At 34.1% G+C, this 27365-nt stretch overlaps 1 protein-coding gene across 2 annotated transcripts; it reads left to right on the plus strand.

Moving 5' to 3' along the window:
• Positions 1-26227, plus strand: LOC129939763 (ecdysteroid-phosphate phosphatase). 2 transcript variants are annotated; one of them, XM_056047887.1, is made up of 10 exons: positions 1-384; positions 540-780; positions 10364-10559; positions 10761-10862; positions 19288-19457; positions 19616-19940; positions 24437-24794; positions 24857-25023; positions 25090-25335; positions 25405-26227. In XM_056047887.1, exons 1-10 carry the CDS (start codon positions 278-280, stop codon positions 25641-25643), a joined length of 2151 nt encoding a protein of 716 aa, XP_055903862.1. In that variant the 5' UTR covers positions 1-277; the 3' UTR covers positions 25644-26227. The 2 variants fall into 2 exon arrangements, with proteins under 2 accessions (XP_055903862.1, XP_055903863.1); XM_056047888.1 differs by lacking the exon at positions 10761-10862 and having other exon boundaries at positions 2-384.
• Positions 26228-27365: the final 1138 nt, after the last annotated feature.

Consider the following 27365-nt stretch of genomic DNA (forward strand, 5'->3'; position numbering starts at 1 on the left):
TGCTGCGCAGGTAAACAAACGCTTGAAGGACTTCTTGCTCCTTTTTTCTTTTATTTTTATTTGGCTTTTCTTATTTCTTGGCACTTGTTTTTCCACTTTGCTCGTCTCGTCGTCGTCGTTGTCGTCGTTGCTGCCGTGCCGTGCCGCTGCTAGTGCTTACTCGTAAACAATTTATTTCCTTATCAGTTTTAAAAAGAAACACAAATTTTAGCAAGATTTAATTTAAGCAAACAATAAATTTGTAGAAATTCCAAGTTCAAAATAAACAATAACAATTATGGCAACATTACCGCCAAGGAAGAATCCAACTCCAACAAGAATCTCGAAGCAGCATCTCACTCCGTTGCAGACTCTGCTACAGATGGGTTTTCAAAAGCATAGGGCGTAAGTGTAAACACAGTATCGATTTTCTTCCTTCTTCCATAATAATTCTTATTAAGCCGAGATAAACGACTTTGAGAGACTTTTTAAGAAGATTTTTCTAAAATTTAGTTTTAAATTTCAAAACTCAATTAAAATGTTTTCATTTGGAATTACAGTGAAAAAGCTCTGGCTTCAACCGGCAATCGAGGAGTACAAATTGCCTCCGATTGGTTGTTGGCTCATGTTAATGATCCATCGATAGACGAGTGTATTCCACGTGAATATATATTGTATGCTTGTCCGACGGGACCTTTTCTGCATCAATTGGAAGAGTTTTGGAACAAATCACGCCTGCTGTGCGGCTGGAATGGAGCACACAATTATGTACCGCACATAACATTGGTTTCATTTTTTAAGGTACGTAATAGGAACTAGGTATATGTATATTTTACCTACAATTATGTATTTATCTTTATCTTTATTCATCGATTGACAGAAATAAGATAAATAGGTATCAAGAGAATAGAAAATTAGCATGGGATGAATAAAGGAGGTACTCGTATTTCAATGGGGTTTATAAATAATAGCTTAGCTTTGTCAATCTATCCAGATGTTTGAAATAGAAAATTCATCTTTCACAGAAGGGGGTCCTTCAACTCTTTGATACAATTTAAAACAATGATAAATAAGTTCAGGACTTATCATCTTTTAGTTGAGTTGCTATTGTTGTTTTTTCCCTTCAAGTTATCGAATCGTACACAAGCTTCTAAATGCATTATGCAAGCAGTTGCTCAATGTGATAATAGAAAATTACACACAACACATGATTATGAAAGCAGCATAGATGGAATACAGTTATAGGATTATAAAAAGTGCGACCATCTTACATATGCGTCTGTTTTATTTTGTTAACTTCAAGTTCTGAGCTATTTTACATCAACCTAGAACCGTTTTCTTCAATTGAAGTGGAAATCAACTTGAGGAAATTTTTCTTAACTTTCGGTTTTAAATTATAGAGTTTTCAATTTAAGGTTTCCTCAACTAACAAGAGTTGAGAAAATTGATAGCTTAAATTAACATTCGTGCTCAATTCATCCCCTGGATTTCACATTTATTTATTAATAAATGCAGCATAGACTCCGCTTCTGAACTGAATACACAAAAACATTTTTCGAGATACTTAGTAAACGTTTTTCAAAGTATTGATGCTTATTGCGCCATCTGTTGATGCTAACTACTTTCTCAAGATGTTTCATATGCTTTTTGAATGTGTTTCAGGAAATCTAGTGTTGGTATTGAAGCTGAATATCGGGGAGTTTTTGGCCGAATTAGTTGCTATATCAGCATACTCGTTTCTTTGAATTCCGCAATGTCCGGGAGACCAAATTAGCTTAATATTGTTTGGCGATTTAATGAGTTGATATCTGGTTTCAGTTAAAAGTTCAGGGTTGCTGTTTATGTGACCCTATGTACATAAGTAAGCTAAAATTGCAAGTGTGAAGTTTCCAAACTCTTCAGGATAGGTTATGGAGATTACCACTCTTTGTAACTGAACTCCACAACGCTTAGAAATCCGGGTCTGGGATAGTTAATGATAACTCGTTGACGACTTTTTGCTATTGTACCCGGAAAAAGATTTTTTCTTAAATGTGAGGACGCTTCTGAACGCAGGGAGTGAAGGTCCGCACAATGCCAGATTCCTCCAATTAGAGCGAGAATTTATGCGGTAGAGGTTTGATATCTTAGCGAAGTGCGTTGGTCGGGATCGGGTAAATACAAGTCACCGACGCATAACACTGTCCTGCTCTACTCTAGATACGCTACCGGACGCGCTCAAACAGCTGTTTTACTCCTTACTAAAACGACAATCAGGATCCTTATTTTATGGGAACACTTTGGAGAAAGGCTCATCAAAGCCAAGTTTCAGAGTAGAGTACGGACCGTCACTATTAAACAGTGTTACGCCCCGAGACGGAGCTCGCATCTGATGAAGAGAAAGAATACTTTTATGTACAGCTATAGTTCGAAGATCCAACGGAATAACACTAGCCTCCAAATTTAATTAAGCTAGACTAAATGATCCCACGACCCGCTAACAATTCAGGGACCACCTGTCTCATGAAATGAGAACAATCAGCAGCACTGTACATGAATCGAACACCATTAGAATGCTGTGAAATATGTTTTCATTTCAGGTGCTGTCGGAAAAAAGGAAGATTTTCAGAAGAATATGGATAAGGATCTACATACGCAAACAGTTAAGAGCTCGAATAAGTGCTGCACAAATGGAAGAAAGAAATGAGCTGGAATCCTCGTACCGCATGAAAAAGAGAGAGGTTTACCGCAGTGTGCGCCGTGACAACCGTAACTACTTCAACGCATTGGCGCAAGAAGTAGAAGATGCTGTAAATAGGCGGACAGCAGGACCGTTTACAGAATAACAAAAGAGCTGACCACACAGCTCAAAGCAATACCTGGTAAAAAAAGTAGACGGTACTAAGTTCGTTAGATGAACAAGTCAGAAGGTGGAAAACAACTTTTCCTCGGTTTTAAACTGAGTGTTTGCAAGCAACGTACAGCCGTTTTTTTCTGAAGCGCCTGAAGAAACTAATCAACGAAACGGCATCGCACCTCCCAGTAAAGATGAGAAAGTAGCCGCAATTAAAGCACTTAAAACCACAAAGCGGTAGGACTCGATGGAGCTTTTAAAAGCAGCGCCAACGTCATCAAGCGTAATGCTTGAATCGCTCATAAACGAAGCCTGTACCACCGAAAGCTTCCTAGATGAGTAAAAGAAGGGAATGATTGTCAAGCTCCCAAAAAAAGGAGATCGTACAAAGTGCGAAAACTGGAGAGGGATTTGCGTTCTACCTGATTTTGCCAAAATAGTAGCAAAAATCAGATTGGAGTGCATCAGAGAAAACTTGTGGCTACAATCCATGCCGAACAAGCAGGATTTGCGCTGGATCCTCCCAGAAATCGTGGGGGTGAAAATTAATTCCGGCAAAACAAGAGTGATCACTTTTGGAACACGACCATCCGCTCAAATAAATATTTCCACACAACCGGTGGAGAGTTAAAAATTTGGAGGAATAACTCTTATCAGCTTAGGAACAAAGCTACGACTGTTTCGCACAAATGCTGAATCTGTGCTTCTTTGTAGGTGCAGCACCTGGAAGGTTACTTCAGCCATTAAAAGGAAGCTGCAGACCTTCATAAATAGATCTCTTTGCAACATCCTAAGGATTTTCTGGCAAAATTGAATATCCAATGAGGTCCTTCATAGAAGGACAGGTCCTGAACCTATAGACTTTATTGTACGAAGGCGTAAGTGGCAATAGATTGGACATACGCTTCGAAAAGGTAACGACTGCATTGCAAACAAATCTGTAGACATTCCGGAGATAAAAAGGGATTTTAGTTGATAATCCTTAAAAGAAGCTTTTTATTGTAATTAATTACTAATTCTAGTTTCGATTCTAAATCGTGAAATTATGTAATGGACTGTGCTGTAAGCTCAGTTATACAGTTTTTACTCGTATTGGTTATCGTCCTGTCTATCGAAAACATTTTTTCGAATTTTGAAACATACTTTGTTTCCTTTTGGCGTGGAGCAGGAAACTACCTAAAATTTAAGTAAAAGTCTTCCGACAACGTAAGGAACTTCATCTGCAGTCAATTGCATTCCTTGAATGGAAAACAAGATCAAGGCAGCTGGTAAATTTTTTAGTTATCACTAGTTTCAAACTTGAGAAATTACTATTGTTGACTATCTTTTTCTTGCAGAAAGTAAAAACAATTACACGAATCCTTACAGAGGGTTCAAGACAGTGCTGAGGGGCATTTTTTCCGAAATCCCTTTATAAAATCTAATCTCGGTGTTTCCAATTAGTAAGTCGAACCGTTAGGCCGTCCCTTCGGAGGGCGGCGTTCGCATTTTTTTAGATGTCCTCTCACAGGACTTGAGTCTAATATTTCTTTGGATTTATTTATTTATGCTTTAACACTTCGTAGTTTTGCAAAAATCTTTCAATGCATAAATGGAGGGAAAGACATAGCGTTTTAGCAGGTTTGAGTATTTTACGACATATCCGAACGGGCACACACGTGAGGGCACACTCCGTTGTCGGACGTATGCAAATTATAGAGAAATTCTGCAAATATTTTATTTCTCGTGTAAAATTAATTGCTTGTTTTAATACTTAATGATTTATTGGGTTTGTCTTTCATCATTTAATTTACGAGAAATAGGTATTAGGTAGTTTTAAGTCAGTTTTTACTTAATATTAATACGTGGTTATTTTTTAGTTTTAATCGGTATGTAAACCTACTTAATTTCTATTTATTTTGGTTCCTTTTAGTTTCTGTTTCAGTTTCAGTTTCAGTTTATTTATTTATAACGCTTACACAGTAAGATAATAGATATCTTATAAATTAGTGAAAGCCTATGACTTAACTTTATATAACAATTCAATTTAAAAAAAAAAAATATGATAAGGAAATAATATCAAATTAAATTATATACAAAAAAGAAAATAACAATAATTTATAAATAAAATATTAATTGACAATAAAATAGAAATAATAGAAATAGAAGAAGGAAAAGATAGTTAAGTTAGTTAAAGTTAAGAAAAGGAGATAGTTCATTAAGTTAAGTTAGTTGCTTTGGTTCGAAAAGAAGATTTTAATACTTTTTTGGAAAATATGTATATCACTAATATCCCGCAAATGAGTTGGAAGTGAGTTCCATAGGCGACATGCAGCGATGAAAAATTGCCTTTCTGAGGTCAAACACGAAAAGAGTGGCAAAATTACCGATGTCGATCTATTCGATGTTGACATTCTGATTTTTTCAAACAGATAAGCTGGTTGGCGTGTTTTCAAGATTTTAAAAAACAGTATCAATGTTCGAAGCTTCATGAAGTCATTAAAAGGCATACTAAGCAGAATCTCTTGCAAATGTGAAATATGGTCGTACCTTCTTAAGCCAAAGATGTATCGAATTATACTATTGAATGCTATGTTTAATTTATGTTTGCTGATGGAATCGCAGTTGTAAAAAATTTCGCATCCATGAGTGAGAACAGGTATTACAAGGGTCCTTGCAAGCATTAGTCTGGTTTTAAATGGAGTGATGTTTTGGGCGTTCCACAGCGTTCTAAGCGTTCCATAAGTTTTACCTACTAATTGGTTGATGTGGTCATTCCAGGTCAATGTTTTATTGAAGATTACTCCTAGATTTTTACTGGAATTTACGAATTCTAATGGGTTCTGGTTTAGAAATATGGAAGGAAAGTATTTTAAGTCTAATTCTTTTCTTGATATAACCAGGCATTTACATTTGTTTGCGTTGAGAACCAACCCATTGCACGACGCCCAGTAGGATATCTTTTCTAGTTCTTGGTTCAGGGTGAAAGCGCAGTCGTCAATTAAACCCAAAGGACAGGTTTTGTAAATTTGAATGTCATCGGCATAAAAATGTTTTGATACTTCATTTACAATGAAACCGATTTCATTCACATATAATGAGAATAGAAGGGGAGATAAAATTGATCCTTGAGGAACTCCTTGTTGAACCGGAAGAAAATCGGAGAGATTTCCATTTAAGAAAACGGCTTGCTTTCTATCCTTCAAAAAGGAAGTAAATAGTTTAATAGCTTCTGAAGATATGTTGAATCTGTGACGCAGTTTATTCAGAAGTATCGAGTGATTCACCATGTCGAAAGCTTTTGAAAAGTCTAATAGGACTAAAAAAGTTACATTATCAATATCGAGTTCAGTCCTTATGTCTTCAATTATTTTAGTTAGTGCCGTTATACAGCTATGGTGCGAACGAAAACCTGATTGAACATCGACTAAAAGGTTATTGCGACTGATGAAATTGCTTAATTGTTTTTGCATTATCCTTTCACATACCTTAGACAGAAATGGAAGTATTGAAATTGGTCTAAATTCATTGCAGAGCGAGTTTTTGGGGATGGGAATTATTTTTGCTTTTTTCCATTGATGTGGGAAAATGCCAGTCGTAAGGATTGAGTTTATTACATGTGTAAAATAGGGTAGAAGCAAAGGAAGAATAGCTTTAATGAAAATAGGATTCAAATCATCAGCACCAGTGGCATTTGACTTTATACTTATACAACTTTCAACTATGTCTAAGGCGTTCACACAATCGAAACTGAACAAAGTGTCTGTAGAAGGTGGAGGTATGGTATTAAGAGATTCATGGTCTCTTAGAGTTATTATAGGTGTAGAAACAAATTTACTGTTTAGCTCATTAATATTCAATTCAGCTGGAAAATTATTTCTTTGTTTGCCTATTCCTAGCTTGCGGAGGTTGTTCCAAATTTTACGACTATCCGATTTTAGTTCTAGACGGTTAGAGTAGAACTGTACTTTTGCGTGTCTTACCTCTTAACTACTTTATATCGCAATGATTTATACAAATCACCGAGCTCGTAAACACGGAACCGTTTCCAGCGTCGGTATACTAGATCACGCTGATTTATAAGTTCTTTAATTCTACTAGTAAACCATTGTTTATTTTCGCGGATTCTAGATTGTGCTTTTAATGGAACGTGTCGATCAAATAAAATATTAATATTTGTGTTTAGAAACTCGACTTGGTCATTTGGTGAAGGCATTAGGAAGATGTCATTCCATGCTATCATGTTTATATCATTTTCAAGATATGTTTTATTGATATTCTTAAAATCTCTAAATTGAATTCTAGAGATAACACTTGGTTTACACTTGAATTAAAATCATAGGTCAAAAAAATAAGATTATGTCTAGAAAAAACTGGTGCTTCAAGCTGATCATATAACAGTACTCTATCTTTTTCACTTACATAGTAGTGGTCCAGTAGCGTACAGGAAGACTGGGAAAAGTGGGTGGGTTGAGTATTGTTCACTGAGTGCAAGTCAAAGGATCTCATGTTTTCAATTAACCTTTTGTCAGTTAAATGGTCACAGTTAAAGTCACCGCATATAATAACGTTTGAAGAGATAACAGTAATTTCTTCAATAACGCTATAGATTTGTTCCAAATCGATATACCTATTAGGTCTATAGATAGTTCCCAAGAGAAGTTTACCTTCATTGCCTTTAACCTCCAAAAACAAATACTCACAAGAAGAGCTGGGTGACGAATAGTATAACTTCTTACAGATAAGGTTTTCCTTAACATATATAGCAACAACTCCTCCGCGGTTGCACCTATCAGAACGGAAGATCCTATATCCACTAAGAGAGTATGTTGCATCTTTCACATGTGCAGAGAACCACGTTTCTGAAATACAGATCGCGTCGATATGTGAATCTTCAAAAAGTAATCTAAATTCATCAATCTTTTTCATCAAACTCTGAGCATTGATATGAACAACCTTGAAACCGTCAAGTCGTCAACACAAAATTTTTAACATAGTTCGCAATATAACATCACTGGTGTATCCCATGGAGCTCACCAATCGTTCACTCAACTCTGAAACGAGTTGTTATAAGGCGAGATCTAAGTAACATACATATAATATAATGGGGAACAAAGCAACAACTTTTACAAAAGAGTTTCCATAAGGTAGCAATAATAAATATACATTGGTGAAAAAGGAAAGTAAGATAGAGCATAATAAGAGGAAAAATAGAAAAAGTGAAAGGTAATAGTAATAGTAAAAGAAATAATATTTCATACAATAAAAATGGGTTCATCATGTTGAGTGCTGGTGAAATTCTTCTTCTTCTTGACTGCCTGTCACAGCAGAGGCAGCGAGTATAGTTTTCAATGTTGTATCGTTGTTGATGTGTATTGTCTCTCCATCTTCGCTCTCTTACTTAATTTTCGTTTACGTTTAGCTTGATATGCCTGGAAAACGTCAATGTAATCTAGCGCGTAGTACTAGCAGAGCTCGAACTGAAAAAAAGCTGGAAGCCTAGATTCCGAAGAACAGACCCAAAACCGTTAAGCTTTAGACGCTGAGCGCCATTAGACTCAAAGAGCATCTCAGAATGAAGTTCAGAGTGAAATTCGTAGATTTTTAGATACTGAGCGTTACGCAATTCAAAGAGCCGGTGAAACTGAAGATGAAAGACAGGCACGAAGAGTCTTAGACGTTGAGCGACATGTATCACTAATTGCGTCAGAGCTTCATGATGAATCACAAAGACGGCGTACTTTGAACTCTGAACGTCAGACACAAGAAAAACTGCTTTTACACGAAATACATATGATGTATTTCAAGACGCAGCTTTTGATTATGACCCTATGATTGATTACATTAATCATCGATTAGTTCTCAATCGTCGCGTCGGATGGATAAAAAGTCCACAAAGACCAAACTCCGGGCATGTGTTGTTCTGTTGGTAAAGTTTCACTTCCATTACTTGGCGAGCCAGAAGAACCTCTAAAATCTCTGTTTTTATATGAATGAACAATGAATCACGGCGATTTTTGAACCGTGTAAGAAAATATAATTCGTGTTTCCAAAAGACATCTTTCGGAGTAGACAATGAAGTTGTTATGACTGGATTTTCACCTACTTTTAAGGACATATTTATCACAGGATTAGCTCTTTATTGCCTACATGTGATCAGCCGAAATTCTTGGAGATTTATTTCATGGGTGACGAAAATTGTGAGGTCGACCGAAAGACCAAAACATTGAAGAAGTTGTAAGGGATACTGTTTTGAAAATTCAAAGAATGCAACACAGTCACAACGGCCTCATTAACACTTTTAAAACAGCATTAGAAAGAATGTCAAGCGAAGATTATAATTTAATAATGCAAACTGGGCGTACGCCAAGTGGGGAACATGAGAGAAGATATAACGCACCATTAATCAATGAAGTCGCAGCCGTTTGCTATTTTTTGCATTCACATGTAACAAGTTGGCCCGAAATAGATGAAGAGTAATGGCCGGAAAAAATTGCAATACATAGATATAATATTGTGGCGATTTGCCACACGTGCATACTTTAGTGTGGTTGAAAAATAAGTTAAGACCTGACCAAATAGACAAAATCATCAGTGCTGAAATACCAGATCCTTATAGTCACCACACACTCCATGACATTTTTGTCAAAAATATGATTCATGATCCATGTAGTCCCGTAAATTCCTAAATGCCCCAAAAAATGTTCTCGCCAGCTAATCAAAGAGACTATCCACAACGATTATGGTTATCCTTTGTATCGTATAAGAGCGCCAGCAGACGGAGTGCAAACGGGATCTGTTAAACTTCGAAACGGCAGTTACGTTACTGTAGACAATGGTTGGGTAGTACCTCACTCACTTATTTTATCAAAAATGTTCAATGTCCACATAAACGTTGAGGCTTGCTATTCAGTACGCGCTATTAAATACATTTGCAAATATATTATTAAAGGCGGCGACTTAACAATATTTAATTTCAGGAACTCGGAAGTATTGTATTTTGTTGAACTTGAATTTGTATATTGTAATAAAAGAGCTTCTGACCATTTAATATCATTGTTTCATTGTCAAGGAGAATATATTTAAAAAAAAATAACACAAAAAAAAGCTATCTAATGCGGACGAAGTCGCGGGTAAAAGCTAGTAGTTTATATATAAACAAAAATTCAAACAAGGTGTTTCAAAATCATTAATCTGGTCATTAAAACTTATCATCCTTCTTTACCATGAAAGCCCTCATGAGTTCCTCTAATTAAAACAAATGAATTTTTGAAGATATAAGACATTAAATTGACAGGGCGTATCATGTTTTAGAGATGGTAAAAACGTTTCCCAGATTGTTAGCAGAAACGCATAATAAAATGTATTTTTGAATGGAGGTACATTTCGGAAAACATAAAATTCATTTGAAATACAAATTTGACAGAGACATTCATTGTCTTATTGTTGTTAAGCTTAATACATATATGTATAGAGATTTTCCTTTATTTGTGTATTTTAAATTTTAAGCTTAGGTTTTAAAATTTACTTACTCGTATAACGTAATGTATTTTTTATTCTCTTCTTTTCTAGGCTCCTGATGAATGCGCTTTACAATTATCAAAAGCCTTGAAACAAATTGTTGACATGGCCGGTGCCTTACTAGATCGACCAATTAAACTAGAATTGTATATGAGTCCAAATTTCATGGGATTTTTTGTTGCTGAAGATGATGCCAACTATTTGAAGCGATTGGCTTTGCAATATGTGAAAGAATCATCAAATTCAAGTAATTTTTTAAAATTTTATTTTATTTTCATAAAATGTTTTAACGCTTTCAAATTAAAAATAAAATGTTTCTAGTTTAATTTTTTTTTAATGTTAAATTAATTTTGGTGAAGGAAGCCTTAATCTAACAACTTAATACTAAATAATATGTCTTATTATTTTGTTCTTCTATTATCTTTTCTTTTTGATTGATTTATTTTAGTAATAAGTGATACTTACGAACAACTTGATGCAATTGTGGCTTGCTTTCCATGGTGTGGGGCAGTTTCTTCTGGTAATCGATGCATACCGCGCAGCAGTCGATGTAAGAGGGCTTTTTGTTAACATTACATTATTTATTGTTGTAAAATATTCTTATATTCATATTTTTGTTGTTGTTGTTGTAGAATGTTTAGTTATCTGTAGTTGCATGTTAAATTAATTATTTGTTTTTGTTTGTTTGTTGTTTGTTTTTAGTTATAGAAATAAATTGCCTTGTAGTTTTTGTAATTATTTTTGTTTTGTTTTGGTCTAAAATTGTTTGTAGTCAATAATAAGTTAGTAATTCAGGGATGGAATCGGCTAAGAGGATTGTTGATAAATAACAATCAAAATTTTAATTGAATTTGATTTACGTAAAGTGATAGTCAAATTGAAAGCAAAAATATTGTCACAACATAAATGTGAAAGTCATTTTCCAATAAATATTTCGTTTCTGAAGAGAGCTATCAGATGCTTACATAAACGATTTGAACATTTTCTAAGTTACCCTTTTTTCCTAAAAAAAAAACATTCTTGTGACCGACAAAGCCTACGACTTTCGAAAAAAGAAACAAAAGAAAAGTAAGAATGGTTTTGAGACGCAGCCAAGTTTATTTAGATATTTTATAGGAATCTTTTTATATTTCACCATAGCACAGTGGTTTCGGTTGTATGGAGAGAGCGTCAATATTCAATAAAATCGGAACCACTCAACCGATCTTGATGAAACTTTCAGATATTATCAAAGGTTTCATAAGACATCATCAAACAAAATTTCCAACTTCTGCCACGTTCACTTAAAACAAAAATTAATATAATTCCTAAAACTGATACAGGGTTTTTATAAGATATTTTTGTTTAAGATAAGGCTTGTTTGCATCAATATGAAAGTTTTTGTACGCCTACTTTTTGGATGGATTTTCCCATTTACTCTATGCATTTAAAAATAATAGGCCCAAAAAAAGTTTCGCTATTGAAATAAAAACATAATATTTTTCTAGAAAAATAAAATAAATATTTTAATTCACAAATATGGCTAAAAAAATTAAATTAAAAAATATGTATGTTTTCACAACTGTGTGGATAAACTTAAAAAAATAAAATAAAATGAACTAACAATATAAAAATCTAATTAAAATAAGATAAGATACTTTTGGTAACAAAAAAAGATTAACAAGAAAATTAGATAAAGTAATTTTATGAGTAACAGAAAGTAGAGCTGGGACATCCTTTGACAGAGTTGTGTTATTTTTTTGGGGCAGTTTCCTCAAGCCTGTTATGTATCAAATGTTATCAAATCTTCGTTAGTAGCTATTCGCGAGGTTTTCCGTGTGTGGTTTAATCTAAATGACTTTATATCTTTGTTTTTAGCCTCAGCTACCTCTTCAGACAATTCGCCTATAGGTAAAAGAGCATTCTTTGTAACATCTGAACCATGAATAAGTATTTATGAACGGATGCTGAAAGTTTATACCATGGATAAGTAAAAACCAATTGACTTCCTGTTACTAAAGTAAAGTCCCTAAACTTAGCTAAACTTAGCACATCTATCGATTAGACACTTGTCCAGACCGGATATTTCTGCAGAAATATCACTACTTTCAAAACAAACTTTATAGCAGTATTCCCATCATTAGATTTGCTACTACCACCAGCTTTTGGTTGATCTATAATTAATCCTCGTTTGACTCTGAGTTCAGATTGCATTTTTTTTATTTCTGGAAAGTATTTCCTTCTCCTCCTTAGACCTTATTTGCCATTTATGTACCTCAAGTATGTAAGAAACATGAATAGAATTCTCAAAAAAGCGAATTAACGCATGTAGAGTAGACTAACCGAACTAAAATCTTTCAGTATACACAGGCTTCTCTAAACATTTATCGATGTCGTTCATTTCAGACGGTTTTGCATCAGAAATGCTGTTATCTGGAAGAACTTGTATCAGTAAGAGTTGAACAAACTTTTCCATTCTATTTTCTCTGTTGATATTGATCATTGTTGAGCTTAAGGAGGCTATTTTGTCCTTGAAATACCTCTCTTTCTCAACGGAGACGGACGTGGTCTCTTTCTTAAATTATTTTCGAATTGGCCTGCAATACCTTGTTGAAGAAGGGAGCGGATTTTTCCAAATAACTTGGTTATTTGTAGAATTGACTAATCGCAACTATCATCTTTACTCTTATCGTCAGAAAATGATTGTTTGTACCCGCTATGACCACTACTGCCGTCGAACCCCCACTTTCCAATTAAAACTAAACAATCAAGGGATGTTCTAGGAATTCGAGAAAAAAGTTATAAATAAGTTATAGATAAAAGTAGTTTAAAGCCAATAACTACAATTTTTGAAAAGATATTTGAGGCAAAGTCAATTTTTACCAACTTTTGTTAATTTATTTTCGGTTTGTAATTTTTTGTAAAAAAAACTGTCAATTCGATTTTGTTCAAAATTTTACTGAATGTTGACAACATTATTTTTTGAAAGATAAAAGTAAACTAAAGCCAATATCTCAAACTTATGAAAAGATATTTGAGTCAAAAATCAATTTTTACCAACTTTTATTCATTTTTTTTTAGGTTTTTATTTTTTGTAAAAAAACTGTCAATTCGGTTTTTCTCAACATTTTTCTGAATATTGAAAACAGTATTTCTTATACGATAAAATAAGTTTGAAGCCTAAATTTCAAACTTTTTGAAAAGATATTTGAATCGATATTCAATTGTTACCAACTTTGAGTAATGTTTTTTTAGATTTTTATTTTTTATAAATAAAACTGTCAATTCGACCTTTCTCAAAATTTTATCAGATTTCAAAAACATTATTCTCCGTTGCTCAAAATTGTTTTGGAGATGAAATCATATTTTAGTCGTTAAATTTTGGAGGCGACAAATTTTTTTTTCAGTTTTTTTGATTTATATAAAAAACTGTTAAATGGATTTTTTTCAAAAAATATACTTCTTTCATATCACGTTACAATATATTGTATAAAATTTAATTCAAGTCTCTAGCGTTTTTTGTTCACCTTTTTTTTCAAACTGCTATGGTAAAAAAACCACCCACGCAATTTTCTTGAGAGCCTTTTCTGCATCTCTCTGCCTTATTATCTGTATAACAAAATTTATTTGCAATCGATATCTCTTCTGGTTCTTGAGCTATGGACGACGAGAAATACATCGCGAACGGACGTACGAACGTACGTACAAACGCACGCACAGACATCTTTCTAAAAATCTTTTATTTCGACTCTAGGGACCTTGAAACGTCGAGAAATGTCAAAATTTTCAATTTGACAAATCGGACACATTACAATAACTTCCTATGGGAAGTTAAAAATTTGGAAGAACAATGTTTGAAACGAGCGAAAAAATTAAAAAAAGAGAGCGTCTACATACAATTTGGAGTCAGAATTTCTCGAGTTAGAAAAAGAAAGACTCCAAATTTTAAAGCAAGAGGTGGCAAAAAAAAGAGGATAGTGATGACCTTCATTTTTTCAAAAGTCTTTTGCAATTTATTGCAAAATTTTGGAAAAACTTGAGATAGGAAATAAATATTAAATAAAATGCACGACTGGGTCGCACGAACTTGCTCCTGTATGCTAAGAGTAAGTTTAAAAAAGTACTTATATAAGATTTAAAAATATACCTGTAAATTAAGTTTGTCTTCAAAGATATAAATGCCATTATGTACAATTGTACATAATGAAAACCATAGTACTCTCATGAGCAGAAACTTTTAGGGCGACCAGATGCATAGTCGTTGGAGTGGCTTTAGTATCGAAAGTGGAGAAATTCAGCGGGAGCGAGAGAAAAATATTATTTCCATTCCCATAAGCACCCAGCAGAATAAGGGAGATAATTAATTTTCGACCCAAAAAGTCTACACAATTTCCTTCATTCTACTTGAGTCTATCCTTGTATATAATATATTTTCACATTAAGAGCTTCCATATGAAGGTTGATGAATTTGTTTTTGTTTTATTTATATCAATGCACTTTATATAAAAAACAAAATGGCTTAATATTGTATCTAATAAGGGGATGAAACAAACTTTTGCATGCTTACGTCAGCTGTTTAGGATCTTTTACCGATATTTGTTTTTATTTACATTCATAAGTCTGCTTTTACTTCGGTACGATCTTTGTATATGAAAAATGGTTTGTATTATGTATAAGGCAACGATGCGATTCAAAGCTTTTTTCCTTTAGATAGAGCTTTATTGTAATTTCATATTAGAAGAATCAGGATGGAAAATAAATAATATAAGAAAGAGGCAGACCATGAATGTTTAAATTGTAAAGCGATCGCCTATTGGTTGTGTAGTTAGGTAGCAGGTAGATGTCTAAAAGGAATAAAGAATAGTTCATTGGCGTGCTTATTGGAATCTTATTGGTAGCTAAAAGGTACATACATACTACATTCCTTCTTTACTATAAGTTTTCAGCGCTAACATGAAGTTTTTACGTTCAGTTTATTTATTTTCTTAAAGTTTAAAAAAATAACAAGTATACGAACAGGTACAAGAAATTGCTATTGATGTTTTGTTTACAGTCAGGTTTTTGTGCGTTTGGGATTTTAGTTATGAAGTGACACGTAAGCAGTAGTTGTAGAAGTCGTACGTAATACTTTTATAAATAGGTATAATGTGTATACGTTGAAAAAGTGATTCTAATAGTAAATACATTTATACTCTTTCTGGCCCGTTTTTTTAACTTGTACTAAGTTTATATAGGCGAAGGAAAGTAAATCATGTGTGAAACAACCTTATTCGTAAAGAATAATATTTTAAAATCACATATACAAAGTTACCATGATAATACTTCTTGATAGACACTTTAAAATAGACTGTTGATTATATATATTATATTCGTTAATCCGATACAGTTGCGCTACATGGGCGGCCATCGTTGGTATTTACAATAATTTTAATTATAAAAATACATAAATATGTAGATACCAAATGCACTAATTTAGATAAAAGCTAGGAATGTAATTACAATTTAATAAATAAAATAAAAATAATGCGCTCTTTCACAGTTAAAATATTAAAAAAAATTATTTTAATATTCAAAATTTCGCCCGAAAAATAAGTTTGTCTCTAAAAATTTAAATGCCATTTTATAAATAAAAAAACATTTTATTTTTCAAATTTTTTTTTATGAAAATCGTTAGAGCGGTTTTTTTTTAAATTAATTTTTTATATATAAAATTTTTCAATTTTGTTCTAAAAATATTTTTGGTACGCAGTTGTTTAGAGATTGTTAATATACGCTATACGTTTGAATTTCGTAAAAAAATGTTGACCCGTTTTTGAGATATCGAATTTTGAAAAAATAAAATTCAATATTTTTTTAAAAATCCAAACAATAAAAAATTGCACTTCTGATAATCAAATATGTATTGTTAAAGCAATATAAGAGTTTATTCAGAAAAAAAATTATTGAAATCGGTTTATAAACTACTGAGAAAATTAAAAAACAAAATAACGGTTCTATGAGCGGTACCTTTCCTGAGCAATACAAAAATTTGTTTTTCTTATTAAAAGAAGCCAAGTTAAAAAATAAAATTTTAGAGAAAATTTAAAGAAAATCTATCGGTTTGTTTTTTGAGAAAATTCGAATTTTCGTTTTTTGCCCAAAAATATTGTATGGTGTCCACTGTTAGTTTTGATCTTAAAAAAAAAAAATTAAAAAAACGCCTAACGCGAATCTGCTCAAAACCTTAACTTCCAAGTTTGAACTCAATCGACCCAATGGTTTAGGCTGTAGGAGCGTGGACAGACAGACAAAACCGACCGGACGGAATCGCGGGACCCACTTTTTTCGACTTGTCTACCATCGTAATATCATGTTTGATTAAAATCTCGAGTTCGAAATTTTGCACGAATGCAAAACTTGCCATATAGTTCCTATATGTCGCAAGTAAAAAAACTAACCTTAAACATAAAACCAGCCGTTGTTCTATACTAATTGCTTTCTTTTGTCTTGTTAATTTTCGTCGAAATTGAGATGAAAAGATGGTACTGACATACGACAATATTTCCAAAATTAATCTGGAAATCTGCGAAGATTTAGATATAAACGATGAAAATCACCATAATTTTCCCTTTCACGATTTATGGGGTGTACTCCAAATCTACGGATTCTCGATCTTATTACAGATCAATAAATATAAACGCGACGTTCAACTAGTAAGCTATAATGAACCGCACTTGACGATGGCATTTTTCCAATTAATCGCTCAGCGACATGTCGTTTAGTAAATGGCCACTCATCGCTCAGATTGGTCGCTCGGTCGCTTGGTTGCTCAGTCGCTCATTGCGTGGCCGGACCATAAGTCTGGTTTCGGTTCGCCAAATAATGGCAATACAGCAAGGAGATTTTTCAAGAACTCACAGTTAACAGCGGAAATTACAGGAAATGTTAAAAGGCGAATAAACAAATTTTCAATAGTCTTAAGACTTTTGAATTCAGGACTAACTATTATAAAAGTCAATTCTTTGTATAACTCGCTGAAGTAAGGGAATTATATTTAGAGCTTTACAGTTGGTATAACATGCCAATGAGTGTGCATAAACTTTTAATTTATGGGCCAAACATTATATCGCCAGCGTCTGTTACGAACAACAAAACCTTTTCTCTCTTAAGCTCATCGGAACTCAGCTGGGTTTTTAACTAAAGATGCTGAACGGTAATGTTCGCATTTCTTTTAATGCTTAACCAATTATTAGATACTTCTTAACAAAATTTAATAAAAAATCAAAAAAAAAGCAGAAAAGGGGAACAATGGTGAAGAAAGGCAAAAAAAAGCAATTATCGTATAAAAAGGCAAAAGAAGCAAAATAAAATACATATATTTGCAAACACCAGGGGAGTCATTCCGTAAATGTAGATACGTGAGCAAAATTGCATTATGGCTATCCGCAGTAATTTCACAAACTTAAGTGAATTTTCGTTGGGTTTTCGACATAAGCTTATGTTTGCTTAGCAAATGTCAAATTTGCTTAAGCTACTTGAATCCATTATGGTTACTTTTTGTTTTGACGATAACTTTTCGTTCGGTTTTGACATTAGCGTACTTTCGGTTAAGTCTATTATAGTTGGGCTTTAAGACTCCATTTTATCCACAGGAGACAATACTTGGATACCAAAATATTTGTTGTTCCCGAAACTATTTTGGATTAGTGCTCTGTGCAAGAGCGATACAAAAACCGTTGCATGTTAAGCATGGAAAGAAGAAAGATTCCTTACAAAAAATACATATGGGTTAGAAGAGATAGAAGTCTGATTCATCTATTAATTTTCTTTGTTACCGTACTAATTATATGTTTTTTTGATTTTTTATTTTCGTTTTTTAAGAAAAACTTAACATTTTTACTTAAATTAGCTTAATTATCAATAGAAATTAATAGCGATAATAACGAAACCTAATTAGCTATCGAGCAAACGCCATCGTTTTGACGATATCACTTTAATTATCGTCTTAAGTTAAGTGAGACTATCGTTGAAATGATATGGTCTGACGATAATCGTTTTACGGAATGACCCTTCAGGGCTTGAAACATGTTTGTCGGAAGTCGATTTCATCTTCCGTTTAACCAAAAAAAGGCAAAGTTAGTAAAATCATATCCCTGCTTATGACTTTGATCGAAGCGGTGCGAAAATTTGAAATAATTTAGTCATGTCGTCCAGGAGTTATTGATAACTTGACTTAAGAAAAAGAGTTAACTTTCAAACACGTTTTTGTCTAGACAAAAAAGTCTATTATAACTTGAATTATAACATTTTAATTGCGTGTTATCATTTAATCTATTCCCAGAGGTTAATCATATATTCTTCGAACTTGCACGAACATGAACAGCATGTTCAGCTTCAATGACAAATTTAAAATGCTATCGTCGTCTTCGTCATATTGCATGCGATTGCTTATACCTAATTTTAGAAATGTAGATAACTTACCTGTTGGTCTTTCTATGCCGTAAGTCTTGAAGCAAATACTCTTCTCGTACATTGTTGATCTAGGTACGTATAGACATAATTATATTGATCAAATCTTAACTAAAGTTAAGAATTCCACTTTATATCTTTGTTATCATGATTAAGCATTCGAATGTTATCATAATTTTTATTTTCGTATATTTTATTATTCTAAAATAAATGCCGGCTGGAGTTGATATAAAATTAAAAAAACAAACTCAATGTTGATAAAGATAAAGATGATGATTTTTAGTTTTGATTTCGCTTTCAATTTTTCTTATCTTTTATTTTGCTATTAGTTTTCTTCTTATTGTTTTATTGATCAATTGTAATTATTGTGACTTGAATGACTGACTAATTTATAGCAATTTGCCAAGTAATATAAAATGTTTTATTATTTTTATTTGAAGCAATATTAAGAGAGTGTTTTGTTTTTGTTGTTATCAATGTGTGTTCTGGTTTTCTTCACTCTTCGTTATTTGTGTTCTTTTTTTTCTTCTCTATGTCTGTTCTTTTAGCAATATCATTGGAGCCGCACGTTAAATCACTTCATTTGACCTTAGCCTATCAGTTCCCGCAGAGCCAATTTAATGCACTGAAAACATTAGTGGAATCATTAGATCCATCTTGTGCATCCAGTTGGGAACTTCGATTGTATTCGCGCGATCCAAGACTAGCGACGAAACAAGTAAAAAATTTAATTTTTAAAAAATAATAACAATTAAGAAAAAAAAACAACTTCCTTCTTCTTCCTTGGACTTTAATCAAATCTTTTTATAAGTTTTTACTTTTATTTTGAATGTAATTTTAAAAAGTTCGTATAATAATTTGAAATTTTATTTTTAGGTACACAAAGTTCTATATCCACATAGTCCACACGAAATCGATGAACTTGAATTGCGAATAGGCGATTTTATATATTTGAATAGTGATTCTGTGGACAATTCTTGTGATGGATGGGTCGAGGGTATATCGTGGTTAACTGGTATGACTGGATACTTGCCGGTGAATTATACTGAACGCACAGCCGAGTCGGACGCATGGACTATGCATAGAGTTGTTCAATTATCTAAATCCATAACACCGTCGTTGACATCAGTTGAAGAAATTGATATTGTAGACGGACGAAGTTTGTCCACAGACCAAGACGAACGAAGGGAATTACATCCAGGTAAGATTTTTTGTCATGGATTAGGTACACAATTTTTGTTTCCATTATTTCTTGTTCTACTATTGGATCTTTCTATGGCCGTGACCATCAAAAAAATACTTGAAGATTGTACAGTTTTATTATTTTGACCAGAATTAGAACATCATCTTTTAAAACCATGAATTGATCTTTTATAAGACTTCTTTGAATGAACGATTTCAGTTTGTTTGATGTGGGATATCGTTTCAAGCTCCAGCGGTACTAGTGCCCCACCTTTTGTGATAACGTTCTTATTCTTTTGTCCGGAGAGCTTGACGAAACCTTTTGCCCTGCTCTTTTAGCTCATGTTCTACTCCAGCTTTTGCAAATTCGATAGCATGCACTCAATTAGCTCGACTTGGTTCAAGAAGACATTAAATTCAGTGATCGTAAAACTATTTAATATAAAATGAAACATTAAATAAGTGCCAAAGTTCAAAAAAGGTAAAATTTATAAAATATAATACATATATTGTAGTTTCCAATCTACACAATCAATAACAAGAACTGCTATACATAGCATATGTATCGCCTCAATACACAGTGATGATTCATTTGAAAATGAAATGCTTAATGTTTTAAATACTGTTGAGGATTGGTTTAATGGTGAAATCCAAAGCTAAAAGTCTCATCATAGTCAATTCTAATGACCGATGATAATATAGAATGGAAAATGTATTAAATTATGAAGTGGAGAAAGGTTACATAAAATGTGTTGGAAATAAAACTAAAAGTGAAAAATTAATTAATAAATTTAATGTACATTTTTAAAAACTTTAAATTAAATTAGTAACAATGGGCAGGTTCAGGTTTAACATAAGGGACTTGAAGGTAAGTCAAGTTTCTAGTTTCTTACTGGATAGCTGCCAAAAAAATTGTCTTCCAATTAAGGCAATTTTATTGGAAAGTAGACTGGAAAAATTAGTCAAGAAAAATTTCCCTAACTATCAAGTCACGTCAACTTGTGTCAGAATGACAATTGATCATGTTTTTTTAATTAAAGGCAAGTTTTAAGTATTTGATTGACCAGCTGCCAAAGTGACAGTTAATCTTGTTTTTCAATCAATACTAAGCAGAGATTTATTACTCTTACTTACTTAAGGTGGCGCTACAGTCCTTTGTGAACTAGGGTCTCACCCAACAAACTTCTCCATCTAGCTCTTTCCCTAGCTAGATGTTTCCAGTTTCGCGCTTTAAGTTGGGTGAGGTCACACTTGTGCGTGTCACCTGAGCCCTGGCCTTCCTCTACGGCGGCGCTGTCCTGTGGGTGTGGATTCGAAGACTTTCCGGGCGGGAGCATTGGTTTTCGTGCGCTCTATGTGACCCAGCCATCTTAGTCGTCGGACTAAGTCGTCTACGTCACTGTATAGCCCGTACAGGTCGTCGTTCCGTCTTCTCCTCCACTTTCCTTCGATGCAAACGGGACCGTAGATCACACGAAGAACTTTTCTCTCGAAGCGACCCAAGGTGCTTTCATCCGCTTTTGTCATTGTCCATGCTTCTGCATCGTATAGCACGACGAGGATGATAAGGGTCTTATATAGCAACACTTTGGTCCCTCAAGAGAGGAGTTTACCACTCAATTGCTTTCTTAGTCCAAAGAAACAGCGGTTAACAAGAGTTTTATCTCAGTGCTGGTGTTGTTGTGATGAAGTCCTTGACTACCTCAAAGTTACGTCTATCGATGGTGACTATTTAACCAAGACGTCGGTGTTGTATGTCCTTTCTTGACGACAGCATGTACTTTGTTTTGATCTCATTGCCGCCTCTGCCTCCATACTCACAAAAGCCCCTTTGACATCCGCAGAGTTTTACCGATTATGTCAATGTCATCAGCATATGCTAGTAATTGGACAGACTTTTGAAAGATAGTGCCTCTAGTGTTGACGTGTTAGCTCTGCACTATTCTTTCAAGCACAACATCGCATGACAGCGCATCACCTTGTCTAAAACCTTTTTTGACATCGAAAGGTTCTGTTAAGTTGTTTCCAACCTTTATGGAGCAGTTTCAATTCTCCATGGTCTGTAGATGCTGTCATATGCGGCCTTGAAATCGATGAAAAGATGGTAGGTGTCGATTAGGTGTTCTTGGGTTTTTCCAGGATCTTTAGTAATGTGAATATTTCATCGACTGTGGACTTTCCTGGTTGTTGACGATGGGCTTAAGACGTTCACACATTACGGCAGAAAAGATTTTATAGGCGATGTTAAGTAGACTGATTCCTCTATAGTTCGTGCAGTTTAGAGGGTCTCCTTTTTTCAGGATCGGGCAAACAATACTGAGGTTCCATTCATCGGGCATGCTTTTTTCCGACCATATCTTACAGATAAGTTGGTGGATGCTCCTAACCAACTTATTTCCAGCTGCTTAAAGAGCTCGGCATTCAAGCCATCCTCTCCAGCGGCTTTATTAGACTTCATCTTAGATATGGCAAACTTTACTTCGTCTAAGTCGGGAGGACGGGATTGTTGTCTTTCGTCTTCTATGTTGAATGGATCATTTTGGTTCGTCGTCGCCGTTATACAGTCTGCAGAAGTGGTCCTGCCATATCCTCAGCATAGACTACTGTTCCACTATTATGTTTCCACTTTCGTCTTTGCAGCCTGCGGGTTAAGATTTATGTACCTGTGAATTTCGATTCACCTGTTCATAAAACTTTCGAACTTCATTCCTGCTTTTAAACCTCTCACCATTTTCGACCGCACGTTCTCATGCCCTCTCTTTTTCCTTCTGAGAAGTCGGTGCTCCTCTCGCCTCTTCTTCTCATAGAGCTCTTGAGTAGCTCTCGTCCTTTTATGCAGCGCCGCTTTGCGTGCCTGTTGTTTGGCTGCATTTGGCTGCCGACATTCCTCATAAAACCGGCTTCTCTGATTGCATCTTGGCAATGTTACCACTGGTTTTCGATACATTGTGTTGGCGGCATAGAACTTCGAGAGAGGTTACTTGTAACTCGGTCGGAAAAGGATTTATCCATCTCTTGTGATTGTAGCCGTTCGACGTTGTACCTTCTCGCAGCATCTCCCTGTTTTGCCTTGGGTCTGGAAACCCGAAGTGCTACCTTATCTACAACGAGGTAGTGGTCAGTGTCAAATTTAGCTCCTCGGAAAATTCGGACATCCATGATGCTGGAAGCATGTCTGGTGTCGATCGCAATATGGTCAATCTGGTTGACGGTAGATTGATGTGGAGAACTCCAAGTTCCTTTGTGGATGTTGAGGTATAGAAAACACGTACTAGCTACCATGACGTTTCGTCCCGCAGCAAAATCTATGAGCCTGAATCCGTTGTCGGAAGTGTTGTCTTGCAGGCTGTTTTTCCCGATTATTCCACCAAAGATGTCTTCCCTTTCTATTTCTAGCTTTACATTAAAATCGCCCAGGACAATTTTAATAACGTAGCTAGAACACTGTGTGCATCCAAATGAGCGCTGTTGGTTTTCGCGGTAGCCATAGTAAATATCGCAGTTGTTCATCCTCTTTTTGCCCGGCCTATCCCATCGTGTTTCCTGGATGGCGATGATGTCTGCTTTATAGCAGTCTAGGGCCTCCGCTAATTCTTTGGCCGCAGGTGGTCTGTTAAGGGGCCTAAAATTCTAAGTGCATATCCGAAGTAAGTTGTTTGGTCCAAATTAACATTCAAGGAATGCAGTTGACTGCAAGTGAATTCCCTTATGCTGTCTGTACCTGCCCAGTGTTTGAAGTTAGTGAAGTAAAGTTCAGAGTTTAAAACTTGAAAAACTGACTAGTTGACTTGCTCAAACTTAACGTTCAAGAATGCAGTTGACTGCAAATGAAGTCGCTTATGCTGTCTGAAGGCGCCAACGCATCCAAGTAAGGTTACTGTTGTATGTGGATTTTGGTCCTGCCTCCGTGCTTCTTTGAAAATGATGGTTGCAAAGCCAAGTCGATGATCATCAATTTCTTTTGACCTGACATGTCAAATCAGTAAAATAGAGTTCAATTATTTGTTTTGATTTTGAATGAGTTAATACATAATACATAATTCTGTGTCTAATACAAAAAATAAGCTATTGAACTAGGCTTCCCAACGTTGTATATCACAACACACTCAATTATTTCCATTTATTCTATTTATTAAATAGCAGAAAAGCAAGGGAGCATTTTCGTGCCAAGAGAATTATTCGCCAACCATGATGCTATTTGCTACTATCGGCTATTGGTATAAAAATTCTTTTATTAACTTCCCATAGTATTGGTATCTTTTAAGTTCTTCAAAAGTGGACAGTTATGTAATTTTTATGGAAGACTATTGCAATTAATTTTAGCTCCAATTGCAATTTTTGTCGCCATATACTGCCTCGAACCCAAACTTTACAGCTTTATATTCATCCAAAAATATGATATACAAGGTTTAAATTTTCAATCACCTAAGTATATTGTTTGTATAAAGTTCACATATTTAAATAAAACTGTCAATCTTATAAAACATAAATATAAAAATATTAATTCCTTTTTAGGTCATTTACATCAAGATCTTATTGAAGGCTCCTCTTTTACCGAAGAATCAGATTTAAGCGCTGAACGATTTCTGCGAAAATCCTTAATTAATCGTTGCATTGAGATTCCTTCGGTTCTACAACCAGTACATCCACCAACAGAGTTAGACAACGACGCTGACATAGACAGCCCAAGTATGCAGTCCGAAAAGACTAAAGATCTGAGCACATCACAAGTGAAAAAAAATCGTAAAGTCTATATAATGAGACATGGAGAGAGGGTTGATTTCACATTTGGCACTTGGATTCCTTATTGTTTTGATGAATTCAATAATTATGTAAGAAAAGATCTCAACATGCCAAAATCATTACCTAAAAGGTTCGTAATAAATGTAGTATGTGCTGTGAACATTTTGATCCTAATTTAAACGCACGGTTTAGGAAAAATTGTCCAGAAGGCTGGCAAAATGATTCACCATTAACGAATATTGGACTCTTTCAAGCTAAGCTAGTTGGAGAGGCAATGTACGAGGCTGGAATTCAAATCGATCATGTGTATTGTTCGCCAGCTTATCGTTGTGTCCAAACATGCACAAGTGCCCTAGAAGGTAAGGACTTCTTTCTTTTTATAAAAAGTGAAAAAATGTGACTAAAAAATATGATATTTTTCACAGGTCTTAAACTAAATGGAAAACACAAGCTACGCGTTGAAGCTGGGCTTTTTGAATGGATGGCCTGGTATCCAGATGGAGTACCAGACTGGTGTAGCTTAGACGAGTTAATTGAAGCACGTTACCACATCGACAAAGAATACGAACCACTATTAAATGGGACCAATCTAAATGACGTCATCAAAGAAACATCCGAAGAATTTTACAATCGAAATCATGAATGTCTTTTGAAAATCATTGAATCAACAAGTAAGAGATTTAGTCATAATGCTGATTTTAAGTATTCCATATGTTTAAATATATCCGTTTTTTGTTTAGCTGGAAATATATTGATTGTTGCACATGCGACAACATTAGACACCTGCTCGCGTCAATTGATGGGTGAAAATCCACGTTCCACAAATGAACTACGACAGGTCATCCATAAGATCCCCTATTGCAGTCTGGCTACTGTAGAGCAGATAAACGGTGAATGGAAATTGATTGAACCTGAATGCCTGCCAGTGACGCACTCGAAGAATCCACGTTTCGAATGGAACGCACTAACTGCCACATAGTGTTCGTGCTTTGAAGATCTTCTACAACCAATAGTGCAGTAGAGTGTAGTGTTTTTTTATACATAGACAACAAAACAGAAAAATAAATAAAATCACTAACGATACGTAGGAAACATACATTCATTAAATATATATCAAATAATTAACTAATTAATTAATTACAATTATTATTAACGTATTGTATTCTTCATCACAATTCTGTACTGCCTTGGATAAATATATTTTCCAAGATAGGAACAAAATTATTGTTAAATTATTATTACTATTTTTATTATTGAATTTAATTATTATTAATATTATTATTATTATTATTCACATAATACATTTTTTAAAAACAAATCTACCCATTTCTATACAAAAACCTATACAAATATCAGTTGAAATAATAAAAACAAATAACATATTTTAACAAGAACAACATTTCGAATCCTAGTTTGTTGGATAGTATTATAAAATTATTATAGACTTGTATCAGTAGATATTACCAGTGATTGAAAGAAGACAAGAGTTTTTGTAATCAATATATAATTATTTGCTACTATTAAATTACCTCTTATTCAGTATACACAAACATAAAATGAAAACAGAGTGCATTTTTATTTGGATATTTTAATCGACGTTCTTAATTGCAATTGCAAAAACAAAAATGGTTTCATATAAAACAAATTTCTTGATAATTTGTTGTGACATATAAAATTCAAAAATGAGTACTACAAATGAGTACCTACAGTTTTAAGTCGAATCCGAACGGCAAATTTGAGAAAGCATTTTTCATGACAAGAAATTTGAGATTTTGTGAATTCCTCGCAAGAGGCGGTACCCGTGAAAAAAACTTTAGATGGCATAGGCTGGAATCGAACTCAAGACCTCTGGCTTGACAGTCCAACGTACTTTTTTTTAAATTCATTTTTATTTATAAATTCTTGAGACTATCTTAAAGCTAGGCAAAAATTTATAAAATTATTAAGCATAACTTACAACTAACTTACAGGTCCCATAAGGACACTCTAAGTTAAACAATAATACTTAATTCTAATGCCTCTCAACCCTAAGATCTATGTTACTGTAATTCATTTTATTTATTAGCAAATAAAAAAAAACTAATTTCAATATCTTGTCATAAAGTCAGTCATGCAGTCAGAAAAGTGCAAAAGTTGCTATCTTAACAAATATGCTGATAACTTTTCTGATACACGCCTAGGGTCATTTTGATTGAAGACAATATTGGGTACAAGTCAAGGAACGGAAACGGTATAACAATGTTTTTAATTAAAAGTTTGCACTGTAATTGACAACTGGCTCCTTAAAGTCCTTTTATAAATTTAAATGATGCTTTCATCAAGTTAAGAAAATAATTAACAAACAAGTATACTAACATTTTCCCACACAATTATTTGTTAATTTTAATATAAGTTAAAAACGATGGCAAAATTATAATCTTAGACATGACCTTTTGTTTAATTTAAGCCCGGATATTTTGGTTGGTGTGGCAGTGGCTGTGGAGTGTTATGCTTACTGTATTCATTTATCTTGAGCCATATTTTTGAGGTCATTGTTGTCCTGGAGTTTGAGCAATCGTGAAAGAGGTTGTGCTGTAGGTGTCACTTTTTGTAATTCTGTGTTCAACTCTCTTCACAAGGTTATACATTATCAGTCTAACAAACAATAAATTTACCCTCAACAGAAGACAAGACGCACGTGATCCCAGAAACCCTTTCAAGT

Source organism: Eupeodes corollae, chromosome 1 (assembly GCF_945859685.1).
Source record: "Eupeodes corollae chromosome 1, idEupCoro1.1, whole genome shotgun sequence".
Lineage (NCBI taxonomy): Eukaryota > Metazoa > Arthropoda > Insecta > Diptera > Syrphidae > Eupeodes > Eupeodes corollae.